Source organism: Dermacentor silvarum, chromosome 4 (genome assembly GCF_013339745.2).
Source record: "Dermacentor silvarum isolate Dsil-2018 chromosome 4, BIME_Dsil_1.4, whole genome shotgun sequence".
NCBI classification, from domain to species: domain Eukaryota; kingdom Metazoa; phylum Arthropoda; class Arachnida; order Ixodida; family Ixodidae; genus Dermacentor; species Dermacentor silvarum.
Genome location: NC_051157.2, coordinates 29,196,152 through 29,212,036, shown reverse-complemented (window position 1 = coordinate 29,212,036; position 15,885 = coordinate 29,196,152). Strand labels below are relative to the sequence as shown.

General features: G+C 43.5%; 1 protein-coding gene across 1 annotated transcript; it reads right to left on the bottom strand.

Annotated features, from left to right (window-relative positions):
* On the bottom strand, positions 1-15,589 carry LOC119449686 (cysteine-rich hydrophobic domain-containing protein 2-like). The gene is made up of 6 exons (XM_037712919.2): positions 15,169-15,589; positions 14,301-14,355; positions 12,484-12,639; positions 9,710-9,766; positions 5,663-5,722; positions 1-3,663 (listed from the first exon to the last, which is right to left on the bottom strand). Exons 1-6 carry the CDS (start codon positions 15,309-15,311, stop codon positions 3,613-3,615), a joined length of 522 nt encoding a protein of 173 aa, XP_037568847.1. The 5' UTR covers positions 15,312-15,589; the 3' UTR covers positions 1-3,612.
* Between the last annotated feature and the right edge of the window lie 296 nt (positions 15,590-15,885).

Below are 15,885 nucleotides of genomic sequence, written 5' to 3'. Positions count from 1 at the left end.
TTTCGCTTTATATGGGATTTTATTCCAAGCACACAAAAGCGAAAAAAAGAAGTAAACATACACAACAGCTCAACACTTTTTTGATATGCATAGGTCTGCCAGCCCTGTCAGATCACGCGGTAAATTGTGCCAACAATAAATAGAGAGCAGAACTTGGGATGGGGCGTCATACGTGGCACAAAGAACAGTGACACCAAAGCATGTTTCTTCACACAATTTGTGGAGTCAATTATGTGATATAGTAAGGTACATTGGCCATAAAGTACTTCAAGCCGTCACAAGGCTCCTGGTGCCCCAACACTGTCACACTCTTCACCTCTCGTTAACACAGCATGTTGATCTGGTGAGTAATTTATGTACAAGTATCGTAAAAGATTTGAAATGAGGAGTTCACAATGTTTGTCATCAATTCATCTCAAGGCAATGCACATTAAGAGCTTAGTTTTGTACCTACAATATTGTTATCCCTTCCAACTGCTCTTGCATTTTAGTTACCTGCACTGTTGACAATGGTGACGCAATAATATCAACTCCTGTATCTCCTTGCGTAATAAGTGGCCTTGTGTTTAATCTACATCAATCCTAGTAAATAGGAATGTGAAAATAAGAGACTTAAATTGCACATAATTATTATCACTGGATATACCATACTGATCAGGCCTTGAATCCAATCAAAGCACAATGTGATTACATTGCTTTTTACAAGATAATTGCAAAATGCTGATAAAATGTTTCTTAATGCTCCATAGCAGTCTGTAAATGCTTTCTAATTATGACATTTATTATGACTACTGCAGTGAGACGTAAGGCAATAAGAAACACAAGCATTACAAGCCCCATTTATATACTCCTCCTGGTCTTCAGGCATCTATGGCTTTTCAAAGGCAACCCAATTTTGAAATATTCCTGCCATGGACCCTTTTCATAATTGTAAAGCTAGCTTTCCTGTAAGACAGTTAGCTCAACTAATGGCAACATATTCATCTTTGCAAACAGCGTGTATAAGCGCAGTTTGCTTGCATTACAACATGGAAAATATAGACTGGGCTCTTGTTATGAAAGCATGCACAAGACAACCACCAAGATCTGCAACTAACCCTTCATCTTCATTTGAACGATGACTGGTGCTGCCATTAGTTGGGCAAATGTGCAGTGCAAGGAAGATCATTTGCGAATTATGAAAAGGGTCTATAGTCACTGCTGTTCATTTTCTTTCAAGTATTCACTAAGCTCTCGCAATGCACGACTGGTCAGTTGGTAAGATTACAAGGAACAGACCCGTATTCAATTCGGTGTTCCAATAGAGAGTTTTAGCATTTCCGGTATTCCGCTAAACACAGACAGATCGGGCAGAATGATGGGTAAGAGGGGCCCCAGCATGAGTGACCTGCACGGTGCCAGCCACCTGGTTGCACAGAGCTCGACCAGACAAACACAGTTTATATTGTAGCAAACAAGTTTGTTCTACTTCGCTGATCGTGCAAATTTTGCACTGGTCAAGCTCTGCACCAGCAAGTGGCTGCACCACGCAGGCCACTCACGTTTGCGACCCCGCTCACCCGCTACTCTGCCCGAACTGCCTGCATTTAGTGGAATACCGGACATGCCAAACTCTCCAATATCTAATATATCAGAAACTTACGCTCCTGGCTATTAATGGGCCATACTGCCTGCGGATGTGAAGAGGCACCAAAATCGGTACAAATCTCGAAATTGATGCAGCTATGGTGCGATGACAGTGCAACAAATTTAAATCCTTTTAGGAGCAGGAAATGCAGTTAGAAAGTTCAGGGAGCAACCAAAACATATTTTTTTAACTGCAATGCATATGGCTACAACTATGAAATCTGCAATGACACATAACTGCTCAATTTGTACACACCTACTCAGTGGTCTTGCCACAGAGAAGCTATGTTTTTTTTCTATTTTGTGCAGCTGTCTGCCAATTTGAAATTATACTCTTTAAGTCCAATGCTCAATGTCCAGGTTGGATTCTGCCAGCTCCCAAAAAAAACTTGTGCCATAACTTCCATCAGCATTCTCGTTATTTGTTGGTCCTTGCAAAACAATTCAACTGCACATACGATCACAAATACAGAACTTCGTTGATGCGTTCTGAGAAAAAAAAAAAAGAGCAATTTAACAGTAACAGAAGCAATGCCTTTGATATCCAGGACCAGGTGCTCTCTGTGTTCCAGCATACGAGTACAAACTGTTCCAGTACAAACTGGGAAGCTGCATGAACCGGGAATGTAATCAACGAGGTTCTACTGTACGTGACTACCTATTGAGTTAAGAAATTTCTAAAAGTTAATCAGCAATATAGGCATCACAAGCAGGTAGGTGTGCCTGTGTACCCCTGCATTTGGATTTGCCGGGGTCACAATGTCTAGCCTGACATGCTAGTCCTGACAGTTTTACTGGCTGCATCAATTGATGTCAGCGCCAGACGAGTCAACTGCAACCACTGAGAACAGACTAACCCACTCTTGCTGCGGTACTTATGCAACAATTGTGTACTAATCTATTGCACTTTTATGTCTCATACAAACCATTCACACCTGAAGTGCCTGTCCGTACAGAAGCTAAACAAACTGCTTCCCTTTGCGGCCACTTCATCCCACCAAAAAAAGATAATCGGCTGCTAAAAACAGCAATAAAACTTGCTGCCAATAACGAGTGTGTTAGCCAAAAGCAGACTTCTGAAAGCATGCCAGAGCTTACGCTTGCTTATGCAATGACGCTGTTTTGCGGCCCCTGTTAACAACACTGACACTTTACATCGACACTCGCGACAGAAAAATAGCGTACGAGCTGTTATGATGAAGGCATGCGCTTTGCTGCAAAGTAACAGTGCTGAATACAGTGAACAGTAACACACTAAGGGCACCAGTGAAGTAGTAGAATGCTGGTTGTTGCAATTACCTTGCTTAAAAGGCACCAGTGTAATTTTCTTTCTTTCTGCACTCAGTTTGTCAAGCAGTGATGAGAATAGAAGTTGGTGTCACTGCAGAACGGTTGCGAAAAAGTTCATTCCCCATTTCCAGTGTACATTTGTTGGTAGACTGTGCTTCCTCTTGACATGGCCCATCTGCACTTTGTGCATTCTGGTTTAGCAGCAGCTGTCAACCAGCATTCACATTATACAAGTGTTTGTTCCTGTGATGGGCAGCGATTAACGACATGTACACAGCCGCAGAGTGCCTGACTCGATGGACCAGGTCGGCATTCCTTCAGCTCGGCCACTGTTCTTAATACATATAACCGGGCATTACGTGCTTACAATGCAGAAGCACATGACTAAGCAAATTAGGGCCTCTGGAACACCGGCAGGGTGCACACATGTTCTGTGCTTCCCCGAACATGTTTTCTGCTGCACAGTGGTAGAATCCCAACAGCGAGTGGCACTGTCACGTGGCTAGCCCAAGACCAAGTACATAGCCACAGCTACAGCCGGAACCTCATCTCGCTGCCTTGCAGGTGCCGCATGCCACACTGTCACTCCCTAGCGTCCGGTCTTTTTGAGATTCACTGCAGATGCACTCCCTCGGTGATGCTGCCCTTTTTGTCCAACCTTGGTCCGGATGCGATGGTGGTGACAGTGGACGGCTTTTAGTCCGGCCGATGAATGGCCAGCTTTGGGATAAACTCGATGAGAAGCACCTAAAAGATGAAGACAGAGCATTGATGTTAAAAGAGAATATGTTGCTTCACGCTGTTCTTTCATCATTTACCTCTATACACCCCTCCCCCTCCCACAAGGGTCAACAGCCCTCAAGGGTCAGTTGCTAGAGACTTGTGCTTTAGAGTAGACACGTGTGACAACACCTTTAATGTGTAGTCTTAAAGCTCGCAAGATCCAAATTTGATAAACTTACATCACACACACTGCATAGTTGGGTCCACTGACCTATTCACAAGCAAAATCTGAAATTTCAACAAAGCAAACAACCAACCTACATTTAACAGCACATTCAAAACTGACTGATTCCTCGTATTAGAATGATGGCACTGTGGCCTCAGTTTGAAAGGGGGACAAAGGCAAAATAAACACAAATTTCACATCCAGTGGACCACTCCAGTCGCATGCGCAAGCTCCCACAAAGTGAACTAAAAAAACTTAAAAAAGCACTACTAACATGATGATGTGTGCAGCTCCAACACAATGTGTGATTCAGTTAGAGGGAAGATTTTATTGGTGCTTGCAAAGAACAATATTCTTGTTTAGTGAACATTTGCAAGAATAGAGCACACGACCAAGTTGGGCACACTTTCACCAGGAAACGTCTCACTCAACATAAACTTGTGGCACTAAAGCCCGCAGATAGTGTCACGACAGCATGACCACGATGAAATTACTGCGATGGAACGACTGCAGCGGCCTGACATTGACTGTATGACGAAAATGGGATGATGACACTGGAATGACAACAATAGAATGAGGACAGCGTGATCATGACAAAATGACAACACGATGAAGATGGTGGAACGATAATGATGGCATGACAACGAAGGAATGACAATGACGGCGTGTTGGAATTAGGGCTCACATCCATTCTTGCATACATCGCCACCACAGGCCACCTTAGTTCTGCACTATATCCAGTGCTGGTTTGCACTATGCTAAGGACTGGCCAATCATGCAAGACAGCCAGCAGCCAGCACCCAAAAAGTGGGAAGAAAATGAAATCTTCCCTTAAAAAAAAAAAACCGCCACTAACATGATGTTAATCTATCTTTTGAGGTGTCCTTTGTTGCCGCAAAAACTGATCTACAGCATTTCCTGCACTTTGAACAGATCTGTGATACTGTCTGCTTGATCGTTTTGTGCGAGTTGTGGCTTCAGAAAGCGTGCAAACGCTCCCAAACAATTTTCTTGGCAACAAGAAGAGTCAATTACTCGGAATTTGCTGCAAGTCTATTTTGTTGTGAATATGTGACAGCACTGCAGCATGAAAGCAGCAAAGAAGCGGACGAGGGACATTTTCTAGTGGCCACTTTGTGCAGAACTCTGCTTGAGGCAGTATTACGAAAAGTGAAGAACTCCTTTTTAAGATTTCTTTCTTGCTTTCTGATCCATAAAGAACATCTCAAGTCTTGTGCAGTTTTTACAGTCATACCAAAATAAATCCCATTTTTCTTCTTCCATGCAGCTATTGGGCAGTGGGAAGAATACTCCTCACTGGAGTACATCCGCAAATCTTAATTAAAAAAAAAAAAAAAGACATTTCAGCAGGACAAATTTGCAACCATATCTTGTGGAAAAAGCCACTGAAGTAGACCCCTGTGCTGCATATGAAAAATTTGTCTGTGAAAGAATTAAAATATGCGCTACAAGTGCCCACCGCTGAAGTGATTTTACTGCTACCACACCACGCCTAGCACCATCATGAGTGGCAACACCCAAACATAAGCCTGAGAGCAAGCAACATTAGTAAAGCTTAGTGAACATGACCCTGGAACTAAGCAACAGTGAAATATCGCTGTCGAAGCTGCCCATGCAGTAGCAGCACCTGTTGTTCCCTAAGTCAACAAAACAGACCGTCAGAATGAAGGTCTACGCAATTCCCTGCATGGTACTAGTATAAGACCTCCCTCTCGACATACAATGTAGTAAGTTTCACTCGCACAACATATATTCAAGGTAACCAATTTTACTCACATATTCCATCATGCTGTTGGAGTCGCATCTCTGTTTTCCAAGCTTCCAGTGCAGTCCAAGCTGCAACGACATCACATCACTTTTTTTTTCACGGACTGTTTAAGGTAGAAAACTTGCTGCTGGTGTGAAATAGATGCGCAACAACCACAGAAAAAAGACAAGACAGAAAAGGGCATCAATAAAACCCTTTTCTGTCTCATCTTCCTTCCAAAGTTGTTGCACATCTATTTCACACTACTGTATTATCATTTGTGCTCCCAGAAACAATCATCAAACATCCAACGAACACCTTACAGCTTCCAAATGTGGTAAACGTAATATGCATCTTTATTTAGTTTTAAATAACCTTATTTATTTATTTACTTATTTAATAAAAAATGCAGTACTGTCCCTACACCCTAGATTAGCAGCAGTCACTCTTGTGGTCATGACCACTAGGTGTTCCAGAAATGCTTACACTACAAAATTTTGATGCGGAGGTCAAGTAAAACCACCTTAGTTTAGCAAGAAGCCAACTAGTAATACCATATTCTTGGTTGATAACTTTCAGAAACGTCCGGCTCACTCCTGAGCGACCCATCTCTAGTTGGTCTTCAATGAACCTCTTTGATGCCAACTTAGGTGTATGCGCCAGTAGGTGTGTGCCGCTCTACAATAACAAAAAAGATCCCTTAAATGTCTCCGACGCTGAGCGGAATCGAACCCACGTCACAAGGGTTCCTCAAGAACAGCAACCCGACGCATTAGCAGGCTGCACCACAAATTCACCGGCTATGTGCCACTTTCAATGAGCACCTTTCGAGCCAACGCTTTAGCATGCTGCACCACGAATGCACTGGGTATGTGCCGCTCTTCAATGAGCCTCTCGCCAACTTTGGTCACTAAGTATGTGCCACTCAGTGTGCGGCAACTGAGGGAACAATTCTTAGTGTTTGCAGGCAACGGCGCACCACGCTTCTCGTCTCAGAGGCCACACGCTAACTTCTCAGCAGTGCCACTAGACGGCGCAGCAAGTCCAGAAAGAAGTGCGACAGAGGAGCCCGGTTGCTACACGACACGTTTCTCAGCATTTGCATACACCAGTGTGCCGTGCATTTCAGAGGCCACGTGCAGCCTTTGCAGCTGCGGCGCTAGATGGCGCGGAGTGTTCTTAGGGAAGCGCGAAAGAGGAATCCCGCTGCAGTACAGGCCTCACACATAACTAATTTCGGCGGTGGCGATACATTGTGTCGCTATATTGATTCAATGCTGAACACATTACCCTCGACAGTCATTGTGAGATGGGTTCTGCCAAATTTGCTTTGAAATGAAAATTTGCCATTGCTATCATTGGGGATTGAACGCATGCCACTGAGTCAGTGTTATGTGCGGATCGGGACGTGTTGCTACTTTGATGTCACGTAACTTCCGAGCCTGGCATTTTTTTTTTCAAATATCGGTGTCACCGTCCCGTTTGGGGCCCCTTCGACCCCTGGCATTGTGTTGCAGCTCCTATTTCAACAAGTTACTCAAAAGTACATCACAAAGCATTTCGGGAATCTTGTCCGCTTTTTTTTTCTCGCAAACTTTGCCATCGGGTCACATTCCTAATGATTGGAGGACAGACAAGATCATACCAATTTTTAAATCTGGCGATCGCTCATCACCACTTAACTAACGGCCCATTTCGTTAACTAGTACCGTCTGCAAACTACTAGAACATGTCATGCATTCGCAAATCATAACATACCTAGAAGAACATAACATGATCTTTAAATATCAGCATGGCTTTCGCAAGGGATATTCATGTGATGGGCAGCTAGCTAGATTTACTGATGACTTGCTTTCATGGATTGATGCTGGCACCCAAGCTGACGCCATCTTCTTAGATTTTTCTAAAGCTTTTGACCGTGTTCATCACCACGGGCTACTACTGAAACTAAAATATCTTAACATTCATGCAGAAGTCATTGCATAGATAAAAGATTTCTTGTCATATCGAATTCAATTTACAAATATTAATAACTACAACTCCTCCTCTATTCCAGTTACGTCTGGCATTCCACAAGGGAGCGTGCCCGATCTTTTGCTTTTTCTTGTCTATATTGTAGATTTGTCTAACTGCATGTCGTCCCGGGTAAGACTGTTCGCCGATGATTGCGTTATTTACCGTAAAATTTCCACTGACACTGACCATGAAGCACTGCAATCAGACCTAAACGCATTGAATACATGGTGTTATGACTGGCAAATGACCCTAAGTTATACTAAAACTAAGTGCATGTCATTTACACGCTCCTTGTCTCGCATTGCAATGTCATACTCCCTTGATAATAATACTGTTGACCTTACTACCACGTATAATTACCTAGAGTCGATTTGCAATCGGATCTAACATGGCATCATCACATCCACGTTACTCTTGCATCTGCTAACCGCACTTTTGGATTAATCAAACACAGACTAAAGCAAGTGCCTTCACACTTAATTCATGTACACCACATTAATCATACCGAAAATTGAATATGCATGTGCCATCTGGGATCCGAAGCAGGACTACATCGTACGTAACCTTGAATCCTTGCAAAGCAGTGCTGCTCGTTTTATCTTTTCAGACTATTCCCCGTACCCCAGTGTTACATCTTTAAAAAATCGTGCCGAATTGGATCCCCTATCACTACGATGGAAACTCATAAACTTTATCATCATGAGCGTTTGCATGATGACTTCTTTCAGTCACCCTCTGTCATTTTTCCTCGTCGAGATCACCCTTTCAAATGCCCAGTGTGTCCACTCAGCTCTTTATGTGAAATCATTTATACCCAGAACCATACTTGACTGGAATAACTTACAATCAGACATTGCTACTGAAGTTCACCCCGATAAATTTCAACAAATTCTGTGTACATATATTATAATGTGACGTCTTTGTGCAATGTGAAAGTGTACAACTTTTTTTGTGTTCCTCTGGTACCTTCGCTATCCGTCCAATATTGTTTTCCAATTATTCTCTTTTGAGTGCCTGTTATGTATTCAGAATTCTAGGTGTTACAATTTTCAAATGTCTTCTAATTTTGTGCTAACTTGATTTTATCTGAACTTTGATTTGACTACACATAGTCGTGCCCTGCGTATTTTATCATAAATTCTTATGACTATGTTCGTGTGTACCACCACCCCCCCATGCAACACCCTCTCCCAGAGGGCCCCCTTTAGGGGTATTTTGAATAAATAAATAAAATATTGAATGCGACTGTCCATTTGGTTACACGTCCTCATATCATAAAACAAAGACAAAGATCCTTTCATGAATTATGCAAATAGCAAATATGGTTACACCCCATCGACATCAACTATTAGATGATACTGGCTCTTTGAACAAACTTTAGGGTAATGCAACTTTTGCTGCCTTCATTTTTGTTGATAACACCTGGCGGCTGGCGCAGCATAGACCAAGTTGCTTTTGCCCCATCAAACCCAATTTAACTGACTAACCAACTAAATCACTGAATGTGGATGCGACAAGGAAAATGGCAGACTCTTGAAATGATTTAGTTAATTTTGCGGTACATGTAAAATTCGAAGTGCCTTAACAAGTATGCTATGCATATGTTTTAATAGCGTTTTTAAAATTTTTTTTATATATACTTGGAATTCTTGGGCAGAATGTTTGCATGTGCAGATGTAAACACAATGCCTGACGAGCACAGTGACTCGTCCAGCAATCACCCCAACCTGAGCAAGCATTCCAATGCAAGTAAGAAATTACAGTAAGGAAAATACCTATGGATAATATTAGGGCCACGCTGTCTGTCTCACAGTCCTTCATTTTAGGTGTGAAAGCACACCAAGAAACAGAAATGAGCCCATATGCTTTGTATGCTGCCTTGCATAAGAATATTCAGAAATTAGTTTTCCTTAGCAATCATATAGGACCTTAAAAAGATAACCTAGCTTTTCTAAAAGAGGTCCCATTCATTCAAACTTCAAAAGATGTCACACCCCCAGACAGTCTTCACAGACACAGAAAAAGGAATTTAAACATTTGGCAAATCCTCATGAGCTTACCTTGTGATATAGATGGCTATTCTCCCAATCCAAGACCTTCTCTATTGAATGTCGTGTCTGTGGGAACAGGTGCAGTGAAAACAGGCGGCACAGTTTGCTTAGATGTTCAAGGGACAAAGACGCCAATGGCCTTGTGAATAGCACAATCCTACAAAATCATAGCATAGTTTTAAACTCCCTAGGACAACTTCCTTCTGAATTATGATAATTGAAGAAGACACTGTGCTTTGAAGTGTCTGCGCCTTTCGTCTCATCTCATGTATTTAGCAATGTATAGAATAGGACATGCAAATACATTCTTCACTAGTGTCTTTTTGGTTATTATGACACAAAAGCCCAGTCATTGTGATGTTGCTAATGTGTTCATGTAATACAATTCCTGGCTACTACATATCTTGCAGTCAAAATACAAAACAAAAAAACACCGCCCAAGCACTCTGTACAGATGGTTAACCAGCGAAGCTGAAACGTGTGACCCCGGCGTTTAGCAGTGGGTTAATTCCGATGCTGTATTGAAGCATTTCTGAATTACTGGTTACATGTTTGCGTTTCTAGTGGAACGCAAGCACCAATAGCGGGCGGATGCTGCTAACCACGACGCCGAGCTAACTCGAGATATCGAACGTATGTGACAATGGCGAGCTGAGGAGGCGGCGTTGCGGGCAGAGCAGCGTCATCGTGGCAATGGCAGGAACGCGTTCGCAGGGGCCAACGCCCGCTTTCGGCAGGAATTTCTCGAGCAGCACTTTAAGCTTCGGCTGCGACGAAACGTCCACGTTGAAATCGCGAAGTGGAACGCAAGCGCCAATGGCGGGCGGATGCTTCTAACCACGATGCTGAGCTAACTCAAGATATCAAATGCATGCGACAACAGGCGAGCCGAGGAGCCGGCGTTGCGGGCAGAGCAGCGTCAACGTGGCAATGGCGGGAGTTTCTCGAGCTGGCACTTTGGCTTCGGCTGCGACGAAACGTCCACGTTGAAATCGGGAAGTGGAACGCAAGCGCCAATGGTGGGCAGATGCTGCTAACCACGACGCCGAGCTAACTCGAGATATTGAACGCATGCGACAACAGCGAGCCAAGGAGCTGGCGTTGTGGGCAGAGCAGGTACGACGCAGAGAACAACACCACTAACGGCGCTGCCAATGGCGAGCGCGCTTGGGTGCGACGTAGAGAACGACGTACTGACGGCACAGCCAATGGAGACGTTTATCGAAACTTGGGACGAACGGTTTTTCGTTTCACCTAGCCATATACAGCTTTCGCTGTAAAAGCTTCTGCTGGTGCGACAATTGGCTACAGCCTACGAAATATGGATGTGGCCTCAAGTGAGAGCCACCACGGCCCCGTTTTATTTGAACCAGCCAGCAATAGTGATGATTCCGAGAACAGCAGGCAGATGTAGATACTAAAACTGTGTGCGCTAACGTGTTCTATTTTGCATGCGAATGCACAAGCGGCAATCTTCTTCACCAGCACTACAGCCAACTGTCACATGCCACCACAAGCTTAAACAAATTAAACGTGCAATGTTGGGTGTAGTTAATTTTGTCAAATAGCAGAATTTAGAACAGCGCAACAAAGGACAGAAAAGAAAAGAGGCACAGTAAGAGCACTGTCCTGTGCCTCTTTTCTTCGTCCTGTGTCATGCTGTCCAATATTCTGCTATTTGACAAGATGTACCAACCAGCCCAAATGAACACGCTCATAGTTAATTTCATTTGTGCAGTTTTTCTTTTTTTTTTCAGTCGCACGATTTAAGATGTGCAACTCCAAGATGTCAATTTTTAGTTAAGTCACCTCAAAATCTGCCACAAAATACATTAGCATCAACAGCTGTCAAATGAGAAATCTCACTGAAGCCAACATTGCGACAAGGAGACTAATCTGATGAAAACAAGTCCCCTTATGATTCTCTGTCTTGTTTGACAAAATACACTGACGTTCCACATAAGAAGTTCACACCGTAGTGTGTAAGGAACATTTTCTGGGCAAATAAGTGGAACACAAATGCATTTCACAGTGAGTAGTGAAGCCCAGTGGCCTTTTCTTTTTTTTTCATCATATTTGTTTAGTGTAGCACACATCACTACTTTTGAAACATGAGGTGAACATCTCCAACCACCAAATTTGGAATTTATTACACCAAATGTTCCAGTGCCAACTCAGCTCCTTTGCACCGTTATATGAAAATGTTGATAATTTCTTATTATATAGTTGACAGAAGCAGTGAGGGCAGGTTTCAACAGGTTAGCACTGGCAACTCTGTCAAGGCTACCATTGTCATGCATTGCGTCTCTTTCCTCTTCATCATGGAATGCAGGCCCTGGACATAGAGTGAGAACGTCGCCCTTCAAACTATGAATGTGGTTCAGTGTTTTTGGATTTACTAGTAAAAGCCCTTTGCGGGGTTGACCTGCAGCATTAGGCCTTTCTTCCACTTCCTGTTATTATCAACATCTTCACATAAAGCTGCACTGCTTGCAATTCTTCACAGAGTCACAGAGTTGAATTAAATATGACATTCTGGGCACAATAAATAACCATTTTGGTTAGAAGTTTCTGTACTTTAACATTAGTGAACCCAAATGAACACAATGCTACTCTTGCATCAATGAAGCTTAGTAGGAAGTTGGTGATGTGTGTGTCCTTGATTCTCACCTTTTTTCCCCAACTGCACTGAAGTACTCAAGAAGCAAGAAGTAGTTATTCATGCTTCTGACATACAACTTACAGTTGCACAACAGCCTGCGATGTGAAACTACATTGCTCACCCTTTTGCTGAGACAGACGACAGGCCACAGGGAACAGCCAAGAGTGCAGCAGCAACACAGGCACCCACAAAAGAGCCACTTCACGTTCACTGGCAATGTCTTGCGCAGCACACTGTTAATGCGCATAATGGTTGCCTTGAACTCTTCAGGTGCCACCTGTTTACATGTGAAAAGAATGCAAGAAAGAAGTAGTTAATAACAGTTAATAATAATTCAAGAGGTTTAACATATCTAAACTTTGCAACAATCTATGAGGGACACTGTACAGTACGTATCCAGATTAATTTTGAGCAACTGAGACTTTTTAACACACATCTAAATCTCCCGTCATTGCAAAAAGAACAAAGTTAATTGATGTATGAAGGTGCAAGCGCTTTGCTTATTGCTTTGAGCAAATGGGTAAACATAAATAGCTATTTTTCAGATGTTTCCCACAGATACAAGTTACGTGATGTCAAGACATGCAGTTGGTTGGGTTCAAAGCCTGCCTTTGCACCATTTTACAATGGTGTGAAGGTTTGCAACATTATCTTTCTCATGAGTGGTATTCAGCAGGTCAAATTCTGGAATGCTGATGAGCCAAAGCAAAGTTAGCGCCAACTCTTTCTAAATAGAAAAGGCCAGCTGCCATGCCTAATACAAATAGCTGGATCATGGTTCTGCTGTTTGAGTGGCATTAGGCAATTCACAGAGGCAAGATCTTGCTTGGAGAATATCTCAATGCAAGGTAAAGAAAGCTCCTCTCTGCAGAAGTGAAAAGTTGTCAACAATTAATAGTTTTGTTAGTTTAATCATTGCTCAAGTGATCTGATCCATCCTCTTTTTAGCACAATCATTGCACAGATCCCTTTCAAAGCATTCAACAATGACTTGCGTCTGCAATATCCATACGCGACACTTAAGCATAGCAAATGGCTATTGCAGTAATGCTCATTGATGCATTAAAGTAGTGTTCTATGCACTGGAAGTTGTACCATCAGTGGCAGTGGATTGCAGTTCCTCTCGTTTTAGCGCCCGTGTGCTTGCATTGCAGTGCACGTTAAAGAACCCCAGGTGGTCAAAATTCATCCGGAGCCCTCCACTACGGCGTGCCTCATGATCAGAACTGGTTTTGGCATGTAAAACCCCAGAAAGAAAGAAGATTCAACGTCAAGATGGATGCCATACCATGGGACACTGGCCCCACGGTTAAGCAGGATGGCACAGCAGAGGAAGGAAATGCACAGGTGATAGTAAACTCAAGATGCTAATGGTGCAGTAATCACTATGCAGTCTGCTTAAAAAATACAGCAATGCTACAATTAGCAGATTCCGCATGCTTCACAATGGCCTTCATTGCTAAATGTATCTAGCAGCAGGGAAAGAGATAACAGTGCATGTGCATTGCGATGCAAATCATTGTTATCGCTAGACTCGCTTTCCCTGCCCATTAGTGCATCGTGCGATGTATCGCAGTCTCCACTATGCCACTAATGTGTGTCGTCTGCTCTTGCGAAGGGAGACATTTCATGTGTGTATAAATGTATGAAGCATGCCTATGTTACTTTATATTCATATATATATATATATATCACTTTGGCGTTAATATATAATTGCGAGTCAACGCCAGTCCCGTTTTCTGTTTGCCGCGCTGTTAACAAGATCCATGAAGCAAATGCTGGGGCATGCGACAGTAGACTGCAGCAGATGCTTCGGCTAAGACGGACGCGCTCGCTCGCACACACACACACACACGCACACACAAAAAAGAAATCTGAAGCTAAGTAAAATTAGTAGTAGCAGAGGCAAGAAAGAGAGCAGTCGTTTCCGCTGTTTACCTTGGCTGATAGCGTGGGGGGGAACTCCGTGTCGAACTTGTTGCTCAGTCCAAATCTGCGCAACGTTCGTAAGCACACCACACAGCTGGCGTTAGAACAGCAGCAATAAAAAGCACTCGGTCGTAACGTTACGCTCGCGCTAATAGATTACGCAGCGACTGCTGCGCACAGAGCACATAATATATGCGGCCTACTCGTTCGTGAAAAACGGACGGGCCTGCCGACAACGGAGGGCTAGCGCGCGTGCAGCTTCGCAGAAAACAAAGGCCTCACAGGAGACGAAATGTCTAGCCGCTGAATCAGCTGATCAATAACAACACGTGAATGGGTAAATGGATCTGGTTAGTGACGTCAGTCTGCAGGCGACAAGCGCCGTGCGAACTGATTCACAGTAAGTTGAACTCGGGAATACCACAGGATTCACTTTGCAAACGCGGGTTCCGTAGTTTGCGCGAGCATACCGCAGTTTGAGCAAGAGTACTGAACTGCGCAGAGTGATGTGGAAGCCTTAGGCAAACAAATCCAGAAGAGAACCTTTGATTGCTTTATTTTATTCAAGCCACAATTCGGAGTTATGTCTCAGTTTAGAAGCATCCAAGGCCAATTTTAATAATAAAATTTGGAACGCAAAGCGCAAGTTGGCCCTTGTCGCAGACTACGAAATGCCAAGTGTAACGTTTGTGTTAAATCGCGTGAGTTGAAATCATTTTGCCTGCGTATTCCCAAACGATGAACGCAACAAAGTACAAAACAGTGCAACGCATCGTGACGGAACTTCTCCACGCGCGCGCCCAGCGGGAGGTCTCTTTGTGAGCGAAGCTATCGCAGCCTCTCTCGAAGCCGCGCTCCACGCGCGTTTGCTACTCACACTGTCATGTTGCCCGCACCTCTGATGACCACGGGCTCTGGCACGAGACTGACAAGCGAGTCTTCGTTCGCTCGGTCCTCGTCGTCATCTTCCTCGTAGATCGCATCAAAATCTGCCATGTTTGATTCCGGAGACGCAGCCATCGGTCACTCTTCTCGGCGTGCGCGATTTTTCTCCACTGTGCCACTTCGACGAGTGAATTCTACGCGCACAAGAGTAAACACGTAGTTAGAACGCTTTAACACGTCACATTGTACGAACGTCGATGGGTCCAGGTTATCTGCCAGGCGTTCAGCTGACTATAGCACAACTTTGCTCAATGATCGCAATCTGCTTTTGCTGTACCCTGAGGCTACGGTGTGCCGAAGCTAATGTTTTTGCTTGAAATTATACCCGACCAGCTGGAGACAGATGGCAGCAGCAGCAAGTCTGCGTTTTGTCACGTGACTATGATGACGTTGGAGCCGCTAGAGATGTTTTTTTTTTTTTCCTACACAACTCAAGCGACCCAAAGTGCGTCTGTGATGTCACAAACTTCGAACCATGACTATTAAAACAATTAGGTTAAACTTATGGCAATTTAAAGTTGTAAGTTACTATCTTAACTTAACAAATCAGCTTGTCACCTTATTTTTTGCAGAAGATGACTTCAAGAAACGTAATTTTTAAGCATTTTTGAACACGCCAAAATATAGGCTTGGCTTGACATGAGTTGAC